We start from the raw sequence: 24,203 nt of genomic DNA on the forward strand, positions 1-24,203 counted from the left end.
TAGTAATGATTTAAATTGATCAAGTGTTTGTGCAGATCTAATATTTAGGGGGAGATTATTTCAGACTCTGGGACCTGCCACAGAGAAGGATCTATCACCACGAGATTTGAGATCAGTCCGTGGTTTTGAGCTGGACCTCGTGGTTTTTCCTGGAGCATAGGCAGAGAGGAGCTCAGACAGGTAAGGAGGGGCTCGGGCGTTAAGAGACTTAAAAACAAAAAGTCAAAGTTGAAATTGGATCCTGTAGGAGACAGGAAGCCAGTGTAAAGAAGCTAAAACTGGGGTTATATGCTCTCTCTGTTTGGTACCAGTTAGCAGGCGAGCAGCTGCATTTTGGACCATCTGAAGACGATGGATGGAGGCCTGATCTAGACCATAATACAATGAATTGCAGTAGTCCAATCTGCAAGTAAGGAAAAGGTGAATAACACGCTCAAAGACGTTAGCCGGGAGGGATGGCTTTACCTTGGTCAGCTGTCTTAACTGAAAGAAGCAGGACTGAACTACTGCACTCACCTGCTTATTCACTTTAAAAGAACCATCAATGTAGACACCGAGGTTTTTTACATGTGTTTTACAATAGGAGGAAAGGGGCCCAGAGGCTATGGTTATGGTTCCCGGGCAGAAGAGGGTCAAATGTGGTATGCTCTAATATAACTTATTCTTTGCACAACAGAGTTTTAACCTGCAGACAGATGGAAGCTCCCAACTAGTAGATTTGGACAGACAGAAAAAGAAGAGGCAAATATCCAGAAATCCTACCAGTGGCTGGACAGAGCTGAAAGACAGCACAGAGGCACTGAAGACAAGATCCAGAGAGCCTGTAACACCAGGCACGTTTGGGTGCTTTTCAAAGCTGTACTTTCCCAGTTTTACTTGCTTGTGCACCTCGTGGAGCTGAAGCAGCATTACAGAGCCTGACTAATTATAATAAAACCAGTTATTTCAGTTTATTGCTGCTGAAGGTGCTTCTACAAGACTGGCGTAAAAACTCTCCTTTTCACATGATGATATTTCTATTACAAGCAAAAGCAATACGACCGGATCGAATGGGACACCTAATGACTGATTACCCCTTCAGCTTTTTTCTTTTACCTGAAAAGCACCGCGTCAAACAGAGTTGGTCCGCTAGCGTCCCAAAATAAAGGGACGGAAGGCGGCGTGAAGAAGCGCTTTGAACATATCTGGAGAGAAGTTTGGTCGTCTGTGTGTTCGCTTCTTTTCCTTTTTCAGAGGGCTTTGATTTTATTTTAGATATTAAGAAAACATGAATATTTCATCATATATTTCTAGCAAGGACGTCTTCTGTCGTCATAGATGAACCGCCTTCGGCTGGAAATTACGGGTGGGCCTTGAAGGCAGCATTAATCCTCGCACCTTTTCATCACAGAGGTGTTTCATTTGTTTGAGTCGCCGCCGCTGGGGTGGCATTGGAGCTTTCTCTGAGGTCGGGGCAGAGGATAACTGCGTGTTTTAACTGCGTGGAGACAGTTTCTGTCCGCTCCTTTTACATTTCCCTGCATGGGAGACATCCCAGCCTCAAACATGAGCAGTTTGAACGCGTACAAAGAACCATTTGGTGAGTAAAACATCCATTTCACTGTCCGTGTCAGAGCGCCGTTGTTTCATTCATAACTGTTCTCAACAAGTGTCGTGAAGTTTCTTAAGATTTGTCACTATTGTTTATTTTGTGTTAAAACGACACATGTTGCCACATAAAATAATGTATTTGATCAGATTTCGTCTTCTTCTAAAGTATTTTGAACTTAATTCAATTCAATGTAGCGTCGTTTAGGATGGAAAGGAAGAGCAGCATCCGTTTGTTGGTTAACCACACAACCAAGAAAGTTTCCACAATTAGAAAAATTTCCTTTTTCGACTAAGCGGAAAACCCGCTGGCCTCTGCGCTGGCATCTTATTTGCTGTCCAGTGAAGCCGTGGCGTGACGTGTGACCTTCACGCATTCAGTGATATGCTGAGCAGAAAAGAGTAGGCCACCACAGTTCCACAGAACGAAGTCTAGTGGGCTAAGACAGATTAGAAAGAGGCTCCGTTTGTGGTTAGTATTTCCGTGTTAGTGTCTTACGACTGCTTGTGCCTCTTGCGTGCTGTAACTGATGGCTTTATTGATCACTGATACGTGCTGTGCTTCACAGCATTTTAAAAAGAACACATTCTGGTTTTAATCCCACTTTTTAATAATCATTTATTCTGGTTTTGCTGTTTTGTTGTTCTATCTATTTACATATTGACTGATGTGTCTTAGTGAGGTGTTGGGCCACCGCCATGTGCCAAAAACTCTCCAGTGCTTTCCTGCACTGATTCTCCAGGTCTCTACAGGGACGATGGAATACCATTGTTTCAAATGATATGATGATGTGGTGGACAGCGCTGTCAGCTGGGTAGTGACTGAAGGCCACAGCTAACCTATTTGCTTTATTTTATTTATAGTTTGTTATTACTGTAATTTAGCACTCATCAGGGAGGAACAGCATCCAGTATTGAGACCAGTCCAGGTCATGCTGGACAGCATTTGTTCCATCAGATACACAGAAGCATCCCAGAACGGATTCCCTGCTCTGCTTCAATAAAAACAAAGCAGTGTGTGTACGTCTGAAGGAAGCTGCATCACGCTGGACAGAGGAGACTAAGCTGGGCATGAGTCACACATCATTTGCTTTTGAATGGCTTGTTTGGAATATCAAGTTATGCACACTACCATAAAATATTAAAATAAGACTGAGCCTTGAGAATATCCCAAATACAGTCTAAGACTGCAGGGTGTTCAGTTGCGCTAACCAGTTAGTCGTCAGTGCTTCCCAGCAGCGTTATGGAAATCATATGGTCTCTGGAGTCTCTAATCCTGGGGTCTGATGCACTTCAATATTACTGTTGACTGACGTCTGTTAGACGCATCTCCAAGCAGAGGGCAGGGATAGCTCAGTAGGTAGGGTTCGTCCCGTGACTCGGGGGTTCGAATCCACTGAGCAAGGTACCGTTCCTACACACTGCTCCCCGGGCGCTGGCTGCCCACTGCTTCACTGAGTGAATGGGTTCAATGCGGAGGACTAATTTCCCTACGGGGATGAATAAAGTATACATTATTAGAATCTGCAGCAGGTTCGTGTCCTGGAGAGGTAGCTGATCACTGGAGTTATAGAAAACGTTAAATAAATCATCTAAACAGTTTAGATGATTTGAAATGAATCTGAGAGTTTCAGAATGGTTTTGGTCCTGGAAGTGTCCGTGTGTCAGTGACGTGGCCCGTGACCTGAAACGAGTTTAACATGAGCAAAATGAAATCAGAATAGAAATGACTGGAAAATGCAAACCAATGTAACGCATTGTTTTCTGAACAGCTGGTTATGGCAGCTAGTGTTAGGCTGGAGACCTTAAAATGACCCTTTGCCTACATTCTCACATCATATGAGAGTTTAAGTTCAGAGAAGGTTTCACTGACTCTGGCAGAAAAGATGTCCTCCTTCACTGACTCGTGGGCGATCACAAAGAAGTCTGTAAAGAGAAGCAGAAAAAGGTCTTTCGACGAATCCTGTTACGTGGCACCAAAATGAATATTTATCTCCAAATTACTTTGGCTTTCTTCTGTGAACAAACCACCCCGTAGACCAGATGAAGCCGTTCTTCTTGCGGATACTTTGATCCTCCTTTGTTGTCACCCATCGTCACAGACATTTGCCTCTCTGCTGTCTCACCTCAGACACCAACAGTAGCTTGTGGCGTATGCCTGCAGACGCAGCGTTCAGGCTCTGCTGTGGGATGTCCTTTAAGTGAAAACCACTTTGTTTTTCCTGCCAAACGACTTTCACGCACATCCTGTGTTTGACACGGGATGGTGAACATGTGGTTAATTGGACTGTGGGTTAATGGCTGTTTGTCTACAATCCTATATGATCCAGGTATACACTGTAGGTCCCTTCACCATTACTAAACTGTAATTTAGAGCAGAGCTTGACTAACTCTGTAAGCTAAGCCAGGATGTGGAGCTTCAGTTCACGCAAAAGTGGTCATGATGTTGGAATAGGACATGAGTCAGGTTCAACTGCTTTTTAAAAACGCTATAAATTTGTATTTACAAAGGGGAAAAATCCATGGACACAGCCTGAAAAGGATCGTGCAAACACTAAACATGTGAGTCATTTTAGTGCACAAGTTATGTTCTTCCCCTTTAACACCAATGCAGAGAAAAACCACAGCTGCAAACGATGTCTGATAATACGCAGTGACGCACTCACACTGTTGATACCTGTGGGTTTGCAGATGTGTCAGCAGTACCAGGGATATAACGTCTGTAGATTGTGATCATATTCTGTATTTAGAATTATCAAACATCAGATCTTAAACTTGTTGCTAGCACTCTTGGTTAAAAGAAGAAACGACTCCGTTTCTCGCTCTGAGTTCCTGTGTAAACCTCCACCGTTGGCCTTTGTTTCGGTAAAACTGGTCATCTGGTATTTTTGAAATTCTACATAATTAATCTCGTATTCCTATTTTCTATTCACATTACATTTACTCACATCGATTCAGTCAACTGGAGTGAGTGAACATGGTGCTAATTGCTAGCTTGTTATTTTATGACATAACTACCCATTCAGCTACCGTCGCTAGTACAGGATTGCAAATTGTCCACGTGTCTCATGGAAAGGAAAATATTACGTCAGTAAAGCAAAGACTCAAAACCTTTTCAAATTTGATGATTCTTAAAATTAGTACTTCATTGGAAGGAAAAAAAGCAAATTTACTCTTGTGGGGTTTGACAAAGCGCTGGTCATCTGCAATACTGCATCTGTTTTTCATTTCTTTTTCAAATGAGAGAAGCTATATAAACCTATAAATTTAACCAACTATAAGAGAACAGACATCCGCTGAATAACTGAAGATAAAAATGTTGTAACACTTTTTTAATGGATCCAGTTTAAAGATGTGTAGCTCTAATGTGCAGCCATTGCATTAGAAATAAGCAGTGGCCCTGAGGGTGCACTCACTAATAAAATTAACTTGAAACGTTTCTTTTACCCAAGTCAACATATTAACAGTTTTCTGCAGCAGTGTTGCCTTTTACTTGTATACATTTTTGTTTTTCATAAGATTCTAATCACTTTTTTAATCATGGGATAATGTAGGTGACACTAGGGGTGGGCGATAGAAACGATATAAATTTGGCCAACGATAGAGATTTTGACTATACCGCTCTATCGCCATAGCGCATGTTGATGATGTCATCAAGCTGCGCCTGTTTTGGTCGAAAGCATCGCAGCGGCTAAAACCATGATCATCTGCAAATTATGGCGACAGTCACAGCAAAGAGATGAAGCACTTTTGAAATATGGGGAAAGCCAAAAACTGCGCTTCCTCCACTTCCGTAACATTGATTCATTAATGTTGAATTCTCTCGCAGCTGTTCTGTTCCCATGTTGTTGCAGTATATTAATAACTAACCTCGTATTGTGGATGAATGATCTCAGTTGTTCTCCTGACTGAAGTTTGGCCCGTGTACAGCATCCTGCTATGTGAGTGCATTTGTCCCTGACCACCAGAATCCCTCACGTTAACTTTTATCGAGTGGAAAAAAGTTAGCGTTCATCCTCCAGCTTCACTGTGCTAATGTTATGCTAACATAGCTGTGTCGCTAGCAATCACGTAGCACATCATTATATACCAGGTAGTCCAACTTCAGTAACCCTGCAAACGCCACTGCTGTTTAGTTTCCTGTCTTCATTTATGTTGGAAGTGACAGCAGAGCTGTACGTTTGAATTAGTTTCAAAAATCTCTCAGTCAGAACATGGTATGAAATGTTTAGGTGTTAAATGTTAAATTTAATAACTTCTGTTTTCATGGATGCCTGGATGTTAAACTTAATTGTTACACCTGGTAAAGCAGCAACGCTGATGATTTAATTAAAGATGAAAGAATTTAGACCATTTTTAACTCTTAGTGTTCGTTTGACTTTGGGACCTGAAGAGGAAGGAGTTTTGGACCCAGATTACTTCATGAAGCTCCTCACTACGGCAGCCGTAATGCAGGAACCAGAATTCATGCATAAGGCACTCTCTCAATTTTTGAGAAAATTAAAGGATTTTAAGTGTGGACAATACGTTATACAGAAGAAAAGAATATATCGTGATATATATCGTTACCGCACGTGCTTCGCGATATGAATTTTAGGCCATATCGCCCAGCCCTAGGTGACACTCACAGGGATCATTTTCTGTGTAATTTATATGATCCACGAAACATCCCCTTTTTAGATTGGTCAGATACCTCCTACACTCTTTCATGTGAACACACAGGGGAAACCCTGGGTTACCTGTGCACGTTATACCAGCTATGTGTGACCAAGTATCCCAGTAGTCAAGATTAGGGTAAGTGAATCCAGATAACAGAAAGACACCCTAGGTATAGTAATGTCACTCTGTAGCACAGGTCCCTGAAAGTCTGTGTGCTGCAAACAGTGAGCAAAAAAAAAAAGAAGTACACACAAAGTAAACTGTATGTAAATTTTACACACCGCCAGTCTTTGCTGTTTACGCCCTGACGCCTACTCTTTATTAGAACCACATCTCACTTTCAGAAAAGCAAGTGAAAAGACTGGAAAGTTCAGCCCTTTTCTAAATGTTTTATGTCCTTTTTAATATATGCTTTGAAGGAGGGGTATAAACACTACGCCACCAGCTGAATTCTCTACAGTTCAGGAATATGCACACTGAATAATGAAGGAGACACACGTACCACCCAGGGCCAGGTATGTTAGGCCGAGTTTTTACAAGGTGTGTATTTAGCTGCTTTCAGTCTAGACATCGCTGTGGCTTGGGTCAGGTATTGGCATGCCATTCACTTCCATTCATGTGTAGAAAGAGGCACATGACAGAGCACAGGCCTTCTACACAGGCTGCTGAGAAACTGCTTTATCCTTTCACAACACACATGGGTGGTCAAAAGGAAAAAAGCTAGGTTCACCTGTGTGGAATTATGACCCTTAGCAATGTATTATGATGTGGTTTATATTTCATCTCTTGAACTTTATCCCGAGCATGCAGATACATGCTCTGCATTCCCAGAGAGGGAGAAACAATGCTCCACTGATCTGGGGTTCAACTTACACTTGATAACTGGGTGACTGGTCCTGCTCTATACTTAACGCTCTATATGACTCGGAGGTGCAAAGCGACGTTATATACTGATAGTTTTGTCTTTTTTAACCATTAGTCACCTAATTTACTCCAAACTACATTGGCTCCCTGTCAAATATCACATAGATTTTAAAATTCTTTTGTTCACTTTTAAAATTCTGAATAATTTAGCGCCCAGCTGTCTCTCTGAACTACTCCACTTATACAATCCCAACAGAGCACTTAGATCGTCCAATCACAGGCTCCTAGTACAACCCTGGTCTCGAATGAAGTCGAGAGGAGACCGGGCCTTTGCATTCGTGGCACCCAGACTCTGGGGCCACGTCCACACGTACACGGGTATTTTTGAAAACGGAGATTTTCCGTTTTCGTTTTAAAAAATAATCCCGTCCACACGTAAACGCTGCTATGAACATGCCAAAGCAACAGGTGGCGATATATTCCTAACCGTGCAGAAATGTTGGCCAATCAGAAGTCTAGAAGCCTCGGTGGGAAAAAGTAAACAAAGCTGGGGCATAGAAGCAGAACGGAGTCGTATGTGTGGAGGGACAGTAACTGTGTGTATATGTAAGCATTTAAACACTGCAGAGAGGACAATTAACAGTATTGTAGAAATTCATTTCACCGAAACAATAACGTGGCGCACATTGTGACTTCAAAAAATGCGCACACCTTTGACGCTGCGTTTTCTCTGTTTTTCTGGTCCACACGTAAACGCAAAAACGGAGTTTTAGAAAATATCCACCCTGACCGGAGTTTTTAAAAATCTTCGTTTTCAGTGACCAAAAACGCCGTTTACGTGTGGACGAAAGGTGCAAACGCATAGAAAAATCTGCGTTTTCAAAAATACCCGGGTACATGTGGACGTAGCCTGGAATAACCTCCCTGTTCATGTTCGTACCACCGAGTCGATCCAGTCTTTTAAATCACGTCTTAAAACTTATCTTTTTACTTTGGCCTTTGATTCTAACCAGTTGGCTGTTCTAGCTTGTTGTGTTGTTACCTATTGTTTGTTGTCCTGTTTTATTGTTTGTTTTAATTGTCTCATGTTTTTACTGACTGTGAAGCACTATGGTCAACACTGTTGTTGTAATATGTGCTCTATAAATAAATTTTGATTTGATCATTTACAGACTGTGTGCTTCCAGGCAGCCATGACTGTATATTCATATCCGTGTGCTTCTGTTTATGGAAGTAAAACTTTGGTATCCAACAAATACTCAAATAAGATAATCGAGGAGGTTTTTATTATTGTTCCACGTTATTTTTGTCTCGTGTGGTAAATCTGGCACGTTGCGTTTGACCTTTCCAAAAATCCGATCTCACGTAGTAACTTCTCTGAAGGACATTGTGATTGGAGGGTCAAAAAGATTTGTGTGGACCAATGAGAAGTGTTTCCCTTAGCAACACATGTTCTCTCCAAACTTGTCACGCTCTGTCATTTGATCAGGAACCCTTTCTCATCACATTTGAAACCTGTGCTGCCTGAGCATCACTTTCTTGTAACTGCTACATATACAGAAGATCCATCAAATTTATGACGAGTGCTACTGCATCATTCAGCAATCCACAACACTGCTGATTATAGAAGCCAGGAACAGCTTCTCGCTTCCTCTCCACTGGCCCGTCGTTTGATCAGCTGGATAGTGTAGTGGTAATACTACACACCTTCGGAGCAGGAGTCACAAGTTCGATTCCCAACCGGTATCCAGTAAGGGTCCTGGCCAGACCCCCATGCTAAAACCAAGCCCTGGAACGGCGCGGCTATGTCTGCAGCCTGTCTGCAGCTCGGACACAAGAATTTCACTACATGTTGTACTCTGTATAACTGTGTGACAAATAAAGGTTTGTTTTTGATCCCCTCCTTGCTCCTCTGCAGGTCATCTTCTGATTTCAGGCCATTTGTGTTGTTTTGCACCAGCAGCATTGAACGATAGTGCTAATGAGCAAAGCCTTTCTAGAAGCAGCACATCCAGAGGAAGCGATTAGGAGTATGAAACAGAGTGAAACGTGAGCTGTAGGAGCCATTTTTGGGTTGGTACCTCATGTATGTCGCTCGAGCAGTGGCGGAGCGTATAAAACAAAAAGTACACACAATATTTGAAGCACATAGTGCACGCTTCGGGAATTTATGACTGTGCGTAAATCCCCCCTAATATTGGTATGATCCGAGCTCAGACACTAAGCGGGGCAGGGCAGCTGCTGCCTGCGAGTGCGCTGTTGGAGAAACGCAGCCAGAGGAGAGCTGAAGTTTGAGCAGGTACCAAAGCAAATCATTCGTACTGTACAAATAATGTAAATATGACGGTGCATCACGAAAGATTGATATCAAACTGATCACTTGACCAATATTACGTTACTTGCTCTGCAAGTGAATCAACAAATGGCGAAATGAAAAGCCGAACAACAACAAAGCTGTTTCTTTAGAGAGTCTCAGCTTACATGTGTTTATTTCATATTTTCAGTTGTTTCCCTCCACGGCTAAATAAATCGGTTTCAGTAATGCACTGATATACAAGCATGGACATAAGGAGCTTCTTTCAAAGAAAAAACTCTGGTAGTATTTTATATATTAGTATTTTATTTTATTTATATTTATTAGTATTTTATATATTATGCTTTGTATGTTGTTCAGTATATTTCTATGCAAAACAAGAGGAACTTCAACACACAGCAGGATATTCACTTTTGAAACCAGATATTTACACTTTATGGAAAACACAACATTGTTTTACTGTACAACATCATTTAGAGTAAACTTGTTTGGTTTTGGATAAATAAATATTGAAATATCTTTTGAATTAAATGTCAGAATAAAGAGAGACAGAGCTTCTATTTTTTTTATCACTTTCATCAAATGTAGGAGTACATGTACACTAAGTTTATTGTTAATTAATAAGAAACTCCAGACGATGCCATTCTGAGCTGAAGAAGCTTCTGATTGGTTCGTAGAGTCCATGTGAGTAAACTGGTGGCACAGCTGTGGATGCATATAAGGCAAAACACAGAGCCTGTTTCTGTGACATGGGAACATCAAGAGATGTCAACAAAACACCAGGAACAGAACTGTGGAGCTCCATAAGTGTGGCTCAGTTTGAATACAATTTGGTGCCATTTACAATTAAGAAACACAGACAGTTTCTCTCTTTACTCTTAAAGTTAACAAATATGTTTTTTAAAATAAACATTTAGTCTGATTTGATGTTACAATTAAAAAAAGTGTTTTTATCTGAAGAGTAAATATCTGGTTTCAACTGTATATTTGATGATTGTCAGAGCAGAGAGGGAGAGAGGAACAGAGATGAACAAGAGCAGGTGAGACACACATGTCAGTCAAATGGTCGTTTACCAAACGTATCACCGTATCATAGGTCCTCATGTATCTCGTACCTAGTGTTTCTTTTTAGGTTTGCTATTTTTCAAATTCTACATTTATTAAGTTCTGCAGCTTGTTTGCACAACAAGGTTAAATAATTATATAAACTTTTCTCAATCTAAATAGTGGACTTTGGTAGAATTAAACAATAAGTGTAGTGCAGGTCTATGATGATTTTTAGTGCTGCTATCATCTAGTTCTGGTTCTGGTTCTGTCTTGGTTACTGTTGTAGTCCTGTTTTAATTCTGGATCAGTTCTGGGTCTGGTTGAATTGGGGTTTAGTCCTCGTGTCTTGATGCAGCCCCGACTTTGTTCTGCCTCGCTGCTCAATTAAAAAACTAGTTTAAGGTGTCCTGCAGATGTGATATATTTTTTCCCTATATGAAGTCATTCTCTTTTGAACAAAACTCAGAACAGAGCCAATTAATCTTTCAGTCATTTCTACCCCCCCCCCCCCCCCCCAAAAAAAAAAAAAAAAATTCCCACATGCATACTACCCTTTATGGCTAAGCCCCGGGTGTTTCAAATGTGTGGCTCCGCCTCTGCGCTCGAGGTCACATTTTGAGTTTTTCGGTATGGTGTGTTTATGTGAAGGTATTTACGGTAGACGCGTGTAATTAACGCCAGGTGTTGTTGTTCAGGAGGAAGCAAACCGTTTGAGCGCTGCGCTGTTATGATAAATGGTGTTGGAATAAAGAGTCGAACGTACGGCTCGAGTTATTGGATAAGTTCATTCATACCAGCGACATCACGTCGCCCTCGCCAACGAACACCTGAGTGGGTTCAAGCGCAGGCTTAGCCTCAACATGAGTTCAGTTTAAGGAAACATTTGAAGTTGGATGAATGATTTGCAAACACTGAATGTGATGTTTAAGGCGAGAGCCTGCGTGTCCTTTGTGTGTTCTCTTTATTGTTACTCATGTATGTAGGAGGTCAGACAGTCGCTGATCGAACAACCACTGCAGTTCAGTTCTGATTGACACTAAATGACCTTCTTCACTCTTTGTTGAGTTCGTTCTGAACTGAATGTTGCAACATAGAAAACTGTACCTTGCTGTATGCACGTGCTGAGCATTTTAACAGTTACACCTCAGGTGGGTCACGTCTGAATTTAATACAAAAATGGCAACATTGATTGTTTTACATCAAAACAAAAGAACTCTTTATCTTTTCAAGTTCGCTTCCTAATCTGTGATCATGAAAGGGTGAAACGGAACCCAGACTACGATCGGTCCAACAAGTAGCTGCAGTCTCTAAACCTTAAAGAAATCTGGAAAAACAATGAAAAGACTCAAAAATAATAAAACCAGCGAAGCAACGGCCATGGATGTGACATGAACTCAAGTTAGCAGGAGAAAGCTGTAGTATCAGGAGTATTTTTCTGCAGCTATATACATAGTTCAGTTCAGGGAGTCATCGGCAAGTGACTGAATCGTTTTCATTTAGCTATGGAAATGCATATTAGCACATCCAGCTTTGGTGCTAGGAGTCCAGTCACATCAACAAACTTTTTTACAGTACAGTTCTGACATTAAGCAAACATTGCCCTGTTTGATTTTTCCAACAAGAAATCCGCAGTCACTGCAAGACCTGAGGTGTATACGTAATAAGTATATATAATCATGTGACATCCAGGAAGTGCAGCGTCATACACTGACAAATACCACTTGGAGTTAAGCCTGTGCTTTATGGTGAGCTGAGCTCTCAACTTTAATAAGATAATAATGACTATTAGGTCAATTGTTTGAAACACTGCAGATGATATACTGACTGACCAACTGATGGTGGAGCGCTCAGTGTCATCATCAAGTTCTTTTTGATGAAGACAGGTAATTAAATTCAAGAGAGGACTGTTTAGCAAGCGTAAAGGAAAGGCAGCGTTTCTCTGGTTTGTGCCATCGTTTCTGTTTCCCACACCTGCAAAGATACAAAACTGAAGCTCAACCTAAAAGAGTTTCATTACAGCAGAGGAAGCGGATCAGTCGGGGAAACCGCCATTTTTAGGGTTTTTAAAATGATTATTATTATTTCCAGCTAATGTCATAACACAAGGCTGGGCAATACGGCACATGTAATGTGCATGATAACACACACACAGGTCGTGGCTGTGGAACAGGCACGTGTAGAAATATGTGCTTTAACATCAGGATGTATCTTATTAACTAAATGTCCAATACTGTGAATTCTACATTTAAGCGAAGGATTCAGGTTGTTCTGGGTTATGTTGGTCTCTTTGTAGAACTGTAACACATTCATGTGAATGCTTTGTTTTTATAAACCTTCATCAAAGAGCTTCATTACTGTGGGAAACTTTCATTTACACGCCTGCATCTTATCACAATAAAAGAATTCAATAAATATTTGTTGGACTTTGTTTTACTGGACAACTTATTTGGTCAGTAAATAGTTACAGTCATTTTTCATTTATTTAGTCAGAGCATTGTAACTGTGTGCCCTGATGTCAGCCACGATCTGTTAGTGTCTAATCAGGGAGCTGAGTAGGAAGAGAAAAGGACAGAGTGGGAAGTCGTGAGGTTGAGTCATTTTGGCTGTGCATCTTTTTCCCCTCGACATTGTTGTCTAAACAGAATGTTTTATTTGTTTTGGTCAACCCAGCTTTTATTTTGGAAATGTTTTTGACCATGACCTGACATTGAGAAAAACCCACCATCAGAGCATTTGCTGGAAAAATGTTTGTTTAAAGTTGTTCTAAAATATGATGATGATGATGATTATCGTTATTACTAAATACGGTTCTTTAAAAAACAGTTTAAATCTGAGCGAAAACTGCCAGGATGACTCCTGATATTTAAACAAGTCTCCATCCTGATCCGCCGGCGTTTGAGTGGAAATGTGTAACGTACATATTTCATTACTTGACTCTTGTTGTCCTGAGAGCTCCATGGATGTCTTATGGCTTTAAACTGAAACACTATGTAGCGCTGCATGTTTAGTTTTTTGTACACATGTAAGTTATCTGCTGTAACCCAAGAAAGACCAGCGCAGGACTGTATTTGGCCTGAGTGCAGTGCGGTGCTGAAAAGCCGTCTTTGTGCTGCTCTCTGAGCTGTTGGAGGTCAGAGTCGTCCTCCAACAATATCCAGATTGTTTCAGAGGAGTTTTGCACTGTTATCAGGTGACTTTACCTTTTGTCTTATGTTTAGGAAACCTACATGTAAACTCAGACTTTGCACTTTTTTACTTATAATGTAGTTACAGCCTGTTCTTACTCTTTCTAATGACCTTTTACCCAGTACAGCCCGGCGCGGCACAGCTGTCTACGTCACTGTTTCTAATCATTTCTCTTGACTGTGGCCGTCTCTGTGGAGTAGGAAGTAGATCAAATGAGTAATGGTGACCACATCAGCATTCACTCTGTTAAAGCCTCTTCCTTTTTTCGGAAACAGACAGAAGCAGCTCTGAGCCTGTGGAGGACACAGACACCACCAGCTTTGTGGCAGAATTTGTGAGCAACCTCATTATTCTCTTCTCCAGCCGTGTGTTTAACACTCTCATTGTCTTGACTTGTCTCCTGTGTAGTTTGTTTTGTGCTGATTTCTCATTGTTCTTCCTTAGAGTCTTACAGTAATCTGCTAAGAAACGTACCATAACTGAACACAGTGTGCTGTGATTGCTAGCGCCCGAGGGCTCATCAAAGAACAAGTTGCAGCAGGCTGTCTTTGCACACCAGAGTAATTTTCTTCCTCAGTTACAGTCTTTATCTCATGAAGAAAGAGAGTAGGAAGCTTCCAAAGTAGACAACCTTTTTCTTGCTCAGGTTTCTGTCTTCAGTTCTGTTTGCTTTTCATATCGTCATGTCTGTGTTTGTCTGTCCCACAGTCCTTGGAGGCCAATTATCCCGTGCAAGTAACAGATCCCCATGGTGAGTGAGGGCTTTGGCCTGCTGTATAAAGGATTTATGGATATTTATTCTGTCATCAAAATAGTTACAAACTGGATTGGATTTTATGTAAAAGTCAGTTTTAAGAAATGGAAAATTTAACCAATTTATCTTAAATTGCATTTTAATTTTTCAGAAAAATGTGAAGTAAAGATTTTATTTGAGATGTTTTGGTTTTTTCGAGAACTTGGATCTAATGTTTTACATAATAAAATACGTGATAAAGGAGAAACTTGGGTGTTAGTCAGGCAGTACAAATGCATGGCTTTGGCCATCTAATACATCAATTAATGCTGTTGGGTTTGTAAGAAACACTTTCAGTAAAGTCTGAACGACCTTGGTGTGTCCGCCTGCTTTAAGCATTACATCACCGTCTGCTTGTTAACGAAGTCAAAGTTTGGGTTAAATGCAGAAACAAGGGACCTTGTCACCTGCAGACAGAAGCAAGATCTTTTCAAACGAGGGAGCTCCATTGATCCACTATGTTAGAATATTTTTGTCCAACAATTCTGACATCAGTCTGGTAGGACGTCTCAGTTTATACAAGCTACGAAGATAAACTTACAGTCAAAAGGCCGGTATCAGAATGATGGGAAGCACCACAGTATCAGTCGACGTGGTGGTGCCAGTGGAACCAGACCAGTAGGAACCCGTGTTTAGTGGTGATGCGAGTACTGGTAGGAGTTGCAGGATGAGCTCTGATGTGTTCCAGTACCATACGACCTAACTGCAAAAGCAGCTTAAGAAACGGGATATTGTTCAGTGTCAAAGTCAGTCGACTGATGTCCACCCAGCAGAAGCTGCTGTTTGGCTACACTCGCCACTCGAGTCAGAAGACAAACAAGCAAAAGCTGAAGGCAGCTGCAGCAAAAGTCTGCTAGAGCTGAAATTTTCACATTCTTACAGCAACCAACTCAAAGTACCTCTGATCTGAGATGATGTACTGATGGCGTTTTGGATGCAGCTGTGTCTGTGATGCTGAGTACATGACGACGTGGTGGCCTTCCTTTCTGGCTGGTGGTTTACACCTGGCCACAGTCGGAGCTTTTGCACCTTTTCTTCTGTTACTGCGAAAGATGTTTGATCGTGTTGTTCACTGAAAGCTGCATTTGTATTGTACACATGTATATGTATTCATTCTGACTGTAACGCACTCATGTAGTGATGTTTCCAGCAGACGCTGTGACGCTGCACCTCAGCTCGATGCCCTCGAGATACCTGAGTCCCTCCTCAGAAGACAGAATAAGACAGGTCAGCATTACTAGCTCTGATGCACGTGACACACTTTTAGTGCCAGGGTTCAACAGATGTGGTACGGAGGCTAGCGACAACAATGGTAGCAATTCATTATGGTCCACATGCATTTAACACATGTACGTTTCACGTGGCACGACAACACTGAACACAAAATGATTCAACGTGTCTGTTTCACCTGATAACAACAGGGTGAACCATGGGCCGTTTACATTAGGATACTATACTACATCAGGGGTGTCAAACATAAGGCTCGGGGGCCAGAACTGGCCCACTGGATGTTTAAACTGTATATAATAAAAACCTCCCAACAGCCACTCGCAGTGCACGAATGTCTTTAAATTCTAGATTATTTCTTACAGTTTAAGATTTATTTTATTTACCACAGCAGCATTTCTTTATCATGTTGAAAAACAGATGTACTGTTGAAACGGTGCTTCTTTGTCTCATATACAGATGTGTGTGAGCCGTTGTTTCACTGGTCTGGCCCACACTAGATCAAATCAAGCTGTATGTGGCCTGTAATATAAAATGAGTTTGCCTCGTCTACATTGTGATATTTTGTGAGCAGTAATTGAATTGCTCGTGTTTCTAGTGCAGCGCTCACTAACTATGAAAACCACAGCTGTTTTATTCCCTACATGCCTTTCACAGGTAACAAGTCCATAGGAACAGAGTAAAGCATGACGTGCACTGTTAGACACTCTTTATTAAAAACTGATGCTTTGCTTCTTACAGAAAGTGATTGGTTATCCTGCTTTGGCACAACTGTGTGGCCCGTGCAGTTAATAACAAAACGTTTCCTATGGCCACATATCAGCACAAAAACAGATTATAACAGGGAGGACACACCGTCAGCTGTGGTGTCCTTCCAGCCTACAAACCTGGATCTCTCCCTTTGTTCCCTGTTGTGCTTGACGAGAACACAGTGGCAGTGTGGCAATGCACTGGTTAGCACCAATGGGTGGGGATCCTCTGAAAATACGACCGCCAACAACCAAACATTATTCACCAGATCTAAAGACACAGAGCATAGTCTGTGAGAACCTTTTATTTTAAGCTGTGATTATACAGGATGTGGTTTGGTCTCACTGAAGGTGCAGCTGTGAACTTTGCTAATAACAGAGACCGAGCACAGTAGGAAGAGCGCTCACATGACTCCATTTCAGGGCGCTCTCTGAAACAGTGCTGCTGCTGTCGGTAGCGAGCTTAAAGGGGACAGAAGATTTGACCCATTCCAGTCTATTCCAGTCTCTCCACTGGTGAAATATTCACACCCCTCCAGCACAGCGTCTCAACTCTCTGCTCGACCTTGATGTACTGTGCAACATGGCTTCTGTTGAGACATGTTTTATTAGCACCAGCCAGGAAAAAGCATCACATCTAAACCTCTGATCTACATTTGCAGCCGAGTGAAACCTGAACCTGCTCTAACCGAACTGCAGCGACTACTGAAGGCAGTAAATTTACCACAGCATCAAAACAAACGGCTGATTAGCTTTTTCTCAGTGTACAAGCGTTGTGAAGCGTTACAGCCATGACGATTGTAGGGAATGTAAACGTTTCACATGTTTAACTATTTAAATTGTTTCCATGGTTGCCTCAGTCCCAGGAATGGTCATAATCCTTTCTCTTATGACACCGGGACATGGATTACAGTGAGGATTAATGGTCCATATTGTCTTCATCCACAGCATGCTAGTATCCACAATCCAGTTGAGGAATATACCTGCTAAATATGTACATAGAATTAGAGTTGCTAGCTATAGTGCTGCAATCTACAACATCACTCCACACGGGGCACTTTACCAAACTGCACATCACGGCCATCAGAACTTGTGTTTGGTACATGCACTGCAGTATTTTTAACACCAAAAAGATCAAATGAAATCTATTAAGCTGTAATTCTGTCTTTCTTACTCACTCCACTAATGCAGTAATTAGAGTTTGCAAGTATGGGCATATACTGCTTTCTCATTTTCATGGCTTTGACAGCACATGTATAGACTTCCTGCATTGTTCAGGATGCAGTAGCACTAAGGCCAACACAAAAGTGGATGTGAGGCATCAGCAGGAGAAATGTAAAAACTCTGCCTCATGCCCGTGTGTAGCAAATGTTTTGTCTTTTACTGCAGCGGCTCTGCAGCAAAGTACAGCAGCTTGAATAAGCTTTATAATTTGTAAGTATAAAGGGTTGCTTTAATAACTGTCCTCCGTAAAATATATCCTCACTACTTGGCTGCGTATGTTTTCCACGACTCATGAAAAGGTCATTGATGATATTTGGTTGCGACCGACCACTCCAAACAACACTCAAAAACAATGTCTCCACCTTGAGTTAATGGTAGTATTTGCTAAAAAGGTGTATATTCCTTTACAAATATTACACACCAGCACCTGCAAAATGACACAGAATGGAAGTACTGGGTGTACGGGCTGCCCTGCTGAGACACCCAGCAAATCCCATCATGCACAGACATATTTGGATTTAGCAGAGTAGTGAATGTAAAGTTGTTCTCTGCAGCGCTCATTTTCACATACCCTCAGCAGTGTTTGTAGTCCGGGGGGGAAATGACCAGTCCACAGTAGCATGTGCCTACCATTCATTCTTTGCTTCTCTGTGTGCAGCCAGTGGAAGATGTGGAAGAATGCACTTGCCCCACTTCTTCTTCACCAGGTAGGTCAGTTACTCGTGCTGAACCCTTTAAATGAAAATATCAGAAGGAACTGAAATACCGCTTATCAGACTAACAGCAGTTTTACTCTTTGATTTAAATTTGACAGTAATAATCATATGATGGTTACACTTTGGGAGAGGAGTTTGAACACACCACAATGGGCACTGTGTTGTACTCAACACAACTAGAAGAATACGTGACTAAATTATTAAAGAGGACCTGTTCTGCTGCTTTCAGCTTCATGCTCATTTCTTTCACTCTGCTTGAGCTTTGCATCATTGAGTTCAGAAAGCTTGGGATGACACAGCGGTGCAGTGTTTAGCCCCGTTCACTCACAGCAGGAAGGTTCTGGATTTGAGTCCTTTCATTGTGGACTCGCGTACACCAGTGGGCGCTCTCTGGTTATTCCAGCTTCCTCCCACAGTCCAAAGACATTAAGTGTGAATGGTTGTCTCTCTAGGCAGGTTGCACTCCTGCCTTTCACCAATGAAAACTGGGATAGTCCAGAGCCCCTTTGCAACACGCTTCGCTCTCCTTTTGTGACACTTTTATTCTGATTGGCTGTAAACAACAAAGGCTTCTCGTGCTTTGAGCAGAGCTGTTGATTAAATTGTTGAACATAGCGGGTTTGTTTTTTTTTTTTTACTCTACATAACATGCTTCATTCACCCATTCATACAAGCACTTTGTTCCATGCTTAAAAGCTTTCTAACAGTGGGGTTAGTATCTTGGATATCTGGCGTGCAGACTGGAGCAGACCAACCTTCCAATGAGAAGGTGACCTGCTCTACCTCCTGAGCTGCAGCCACCCAGACTAAAGCAGTTTGATAAGCTTTTTGCCTTAAAGGGATTTCTTGGATGTGTTGAAACCTTTTCCATGTTAAATGTGCGTTTGTTTTTCATCGTAACAGAAAATACTGACAAGCTAAATAGTTGTTAGCAAATTGTTGTTAGCAGATAGCAAATGTTATTTGGTAATGTGCTTGAACTAACTCAATCTTCCTTGTCCATCTCTGAGTTCAGACTATCCCAAAGAACTACAGTTTTTAACGAACCCCTGCGAGAAGTGCTTCTGCCCGGCACCCCCTCCCAAAATCAGCGACCTCATGAACGACAAAGATCTGCTGGACTTGCTGCGGCTCAAATTGGATCCAAACCACTGCACCATCAAAAACTGGAAAAACTTTGCGAGTCGTTGGGGGATGAGCTATGACGAACTGACCCTGCTGGAGCATCGGACCCAGGGTTCCTTGTCCCACAGCCCCACCCAGGAGTTCCTGTTACGCTACAACCAGAAGACGGTCACTGAGCTCACTGAACTTTGCCGCATCTATCAGCGCATTGATGTGCTGCGACTGCTGCAGAGTTGGATAGAGAAGGATTGGCCGTCGCGCTGGCAACACACACAATCAATTTGACTCTTAATCTTTCAGGGTTGTACTTGATTTCCTAATTTTCATAAGCTTTGATACATGCTACCAGTTTTTTGTATCTTTAGTAAATGAGCTTGTGAAATGGATAAAACAATGCTGTCGAACCTGTCTGTAGAGAATATTGCACAGTACTGACCTCACGCTGTTCTGGATATAGTGAATACAATGCAAAGTCACAGATCTGATCGGTGCATGCAGATCACCAGTATATTTCTTACTTGTTACCTGACGTTGGCACACCTGCCGCAGATTCTGAGTCTTCGGAGCAGTGTTAAAGATTGACATTAACTAAATCAGATGGAGTTGGATTACTCAAATTCAAGCAACGATGTTGATGTCAATGCTTCAAAATTTCATTTTCTTACTTTCTGTTTTTCAAAGGCTGTTTAGAGATTTTCATAATACCTGGGCAGAGGCAGAAACATGTCACTGTGCAGTGCAACTCAACAAGAACAGAAGTTAAAGGACAAAACACTGGAGTTGGACACTGAAATAGCCTCACCGTAATGGGACAGTTTATACATAGTGATTCCACTGACTTGTTCATTAACACAGCGGTCCCCAACCTTTTTTTGCTCCACGGACGGTTTAATGTCAGACAATGTTTTTACGACTTTGAGGTGTGGCGGATAAATACAACAAAATTCAATGATCCGACCGAGACAAACGCTGGTGTTTTGTAAATATAATAATAAACGCAAATTCACTGTGTAACTGTGTAACTTTATTAGCAGCGTCCTCCTGAAATACACCGACAACATTGACAGTAACATCCTCCTTAATCCCCTCTGGTTGCTATGGACACGCGTAAATATTTCTTTCAAAAGAAGACGCAGAACTACAACACGGGAAAGACCCAGGGAAACAGAGTTCACGATAACAACCCTGAAAAACACAAATTTCACACCCGAGCCTCAACTCTCACGGCCCAGTACCACATGAGTCAGACCGGTACCGGGCCGTGGACCGGGGCTTGGGGACCGCTGTGGTAACAGAGATTAATTTCACACTTAGTTCTGAGACAGTGTATCCATACATCTGATGGTTTCCTGAGTTCTTAAGGGAAATGTTTTCCCCCCCATTACAAAAGTACTCATTCCTGTCAACCTTCACTGTCTCCGTTTTTCTGTTCAGCTAAATATGAAAAAGGGAAATCCTGATTATTTCAGAAACACTAGCATGGCTCTAGGTGCAAAGAATACCCCCCCCCAATAGGATTTTCTATTGGTGTGGGTTACTTTTTGGGGGGAAACATGAGCCCATGTTAACAGGATCCCCTTCATAACTTTTTGAATACTAAACATTAGCATAAATAAAGCTGAAAGTAGAGCCATGTTATAAACATTAGTTTATTGGAGTCAAACACCTTTTGTAAAATTACCCAAAGAAAATAACCTGTAAACTAAAAAGCATGCAAAGTATTTTTAAGAGCTTTTGTTTTATCAGTATGAAATAAACATGTAAAAAAAAAAAAAACTTGTCAATGTTTTTGTCGTTTTAAAATATTGAATTGCAATATCAGAACAATCTCAAAGGTGTGTTCCATAAACTGATACAAGAGCCTCAAGTCATTAATGAGTATCACATATTTTAGTAATCATTGTATTTACTAGGGGTGCAACGATACACAAAATTCACGGTTCGGTTCGGTTCGATACTTTGGTGTCACGGTTCGATATTTTTTCGATACAAAAAAAATGTTCATGCCTTTTTAATTTGTCATTTATTAAAATTATAAATATATATTTTAACTCAAAAGTACAGTTTTTAAATTTAACCCTAACCCTTGTGCGCGTTTTTTATTTTGACAGCGAATGCGCACCTGCGGACCACTTATGTGCAGCCCTGGTTATTTAGCTCGTCATATTGCAGCCACAGAAATTATTTTGTCCATGAAACCATAAAGCTGCACTTTCTTTTTGCCTTATAGTCTGATTTGTCATAACTTCTCCGTTTTGTGGTAAGCTTTTCTTTGGCTGTCACTTCTTCACCCCGACCTGTCTTATTTGGCTCAGCAGAACTAAAATATATATCCTGCTGCTTTTACACACGGACTCACATAAGCTCAGCGATTCTCTGCGCGATCAACCTCTCACATGTTTAAGCTGCGGGAGATTTCACTTGTCATGTTTGCATAGTAAGCTAACGATTAATAAGACGATGTCAGAGGAATTGGTGCACAAATTATCATCACTCACAGATCAGTGCTGTCGCTCTCTATACACAGTTCGCACGATTGCAAAGTGAAAGCAAAAAAACAAGCGCAAATTCAAACGCGACTTCAATATGTCACATATTGACAGTGGCTCACCGATGCCAATGACATAATTACCCAGCTACATTTCTGAAAGAATGCAAAAGCATTGACATATATTCCTACAATAGCCCGACGGGCAGGGAAGAGATAGATTTTGGTAGCCCGTCTGAAAAAAATCGCTAGCCCCGGGACGTCGGGCTAGCGATTTTGCGAGCCCTGTATCTGATTGAGGAATTACTCATCTTTGGAAAAGAGAGTTTATTACAGAGAAATGTCTCTTTCCAAAATAAAAGCTATACTATCCGCTTCTTCTGGGCTATATTCTCAGCAGCATAAGGAGAATCATGTGCTAACAGCTGTCTAAATGACTCGGCTAAAGTTAGTAGCATGCTTGTTGTTTTTGTCTTTGCACTAGGATGATGTCGGCGTAAATGTGCAGTCATATTCGTTGTGTTCCCACTAGTGCTTTCAGGTTAATCTCGTTGAAATGACCTTAACGCCACAACACGGCAAATCTCCGTTAACGAGCTACCGCCGATCGCCCCGTGCATGGGGCTAGACGGCCAACACGTTAACGAGCTAACTGCGCTAACACACTAGTTCCCACCCATGTAATTAAGCATTGCGTGGCACATCCAACATACTGTTTTACTTTAGTCCATGACTTGCTTACCTTCAGGGTCATACGTACGGTGGCCCTGAGAGGCCAAACGGACTGCAACTTCAGAAAACACTTGCAAAAAGAAAAATGCTGCAAAAAGGAAAACGCTGCAAAAAGAAAGATGCTGCACTGCAACTTCAAGAAAAACACTGCACTTCAAAAAGAAAAATGCTACAAAAAGAAAGACGCTGCACTGCAACTTCAAGAAAAACACTGCACTTCAAAAAGAAAAATGCTACAAAAAGAAAGACGCTGCACTGCAACTTCAAGAAAAACACTGCACTTCAAAAAGAAAAATGCTACAAAAAGAAAGACGCTGCACTGCAACTTCAAGAAAAACGCTGCACTGCAAAAAGAAAAACGCTGCAAAAAGAAAAGCGCTGCAAAAGCACACAAAGCACAACGGAAATAGGAAAAAAGACAACGGAAATGTTCCTGGGGAGACAATAACCCGACGGACCAGTTGCACGGTACCCCGCATGCGCAAATCTTACGTCACTTCCTCTCTTTGCCAACATTGCGACATTCAATATATTTGAATGACACGGTTAGCACCCATTTAGCTCCTAGCATTTCTCAACAGCCTTTTTGACTACCGGGACATTTAAACAATGGATAATCCGTAACCGCAACAAAGTTTTTCTTTTCTCCTCAACAGAGAGCGTTCCCCTATTGAACAACAGCACCGTCAAATAAGAAGAATGGTGCCTAATGACAGAGTTAATAATACAGACTTTATAATATGTCACGTGAAGGTTCATCAGCCAGATGAAGTGTTTACTGGCAATTGACAGTGATAGCGGACATCATCATCACTATTCCAACAATCCTCTCCACACAGACAAGCATAAACACACTCGATTATCACTAAATCAAATGTAACACACGTTTGTGATGACGCTAATTCAGTTTACAATAGGGTTCACTAGCTCAGTCAGCAGGTGGCGGTATCCTCGTACACTGGGGAGTAAACTGCCATTAAACGAACAGAAGAAGAAGAAAACCCCTGCGCATGCGGGTGACCGATCGGGTTTCCGGTACGGATCGGGTAGTGACAGACAGCTTGTTTTGGTTAAAAAAATAAAAAATAAAAAATAAAAAAAAAAAAGACAGCTTGTTTTGGTTCGTGCAACTGGTCCGTCAGGTTATTGTCTCCCCAGGAACATTTCCGTTGTCTTTTTTCCTATTTCCGTTGTGCTTTGTGTGCTTTTGCAGCGCTTTTCTTTTTGCAGCGTTTTTCTTTTTGCAGTGCAGCGTTTTTCTTGAAGTTGCAGTGCAGCGTCTTTCTTTTTGCAGCGTTTTTCTTTTTGCTGCATTTTTCTTTTTGCAAGTGTTTTCTGAAGTTGCAGTCCGTTTGGCCTCTCAGGGCCACCGTACATACGTCACATGAAAACCAAAATAATTCCAAACGCCAGATCTGAATGAGAGTGGGGGAGGTCCATCTTGCAAGGAGAGCTTAACTTCTGTCTTGCTAGCTTGCCCTGCACTCTTCCT

The 24,203-nt window shown here is 41.6% G+C and overlaps 1 protein-coding gene across 2 annotated transcripts; it reads left to right on the forward strand.

The window, feature by feature from the left end:
- The first annotated feature begins 1,253 nt into the window (after positions 1-1,253).
- edaradd (EDAR-associated death domain) lies at positions 1,254-21,262 on the forward strand. 2 transcript variants are annotated; one of them, XM_040033878.1, is made up of 6 exons: positions 1,254-1,579; positions 13,933-13,991; positions 14,366-14,408; positions 15,601-15,677; positions 18,309-18,357; positions 19,382-21,262. In XM_040033878.1, the coding sequence occupies exons 1-6, from the start codon at positions 1,522-1,524 to the stop codon at positions 19,774-19,776; spliced, it is 681 nt and encodes a 226-aa protein (XP_039889812.1). In that variant the 5' UTR covers positions 1,254-1,521; the 3' UTR covers positions 19,777-21,262. The 2 variants fall into 2 exon arrangements, with proteins under 2 accessions (XP_039889812.1, XP_039889813.1); XM_040033879.1 differs by having other exon boundaries at positions 1,334-1,579; positions 15,604-15,677.
- The last annotated feature ends 2,941 nt before the right edge of the window (positions 21,263-24,203 follow it).

This window comes from Simochromis diagramma, unplaced genomic scaffold (genome assembly GCF_900408965.1).
Source record: "Simochromis diagramma unplaced genomic scaffold, fSimDia1.1 OVJJ01000176.1, whole genome shotgun sequence".
In the NCBI taxonomy this organism is placed as follows: Eukaryota; Metazoa; Chordata; class Actinopteri; order Cichliformes; family Cichlidae; genus Simochromis; species Simochromis diagramma.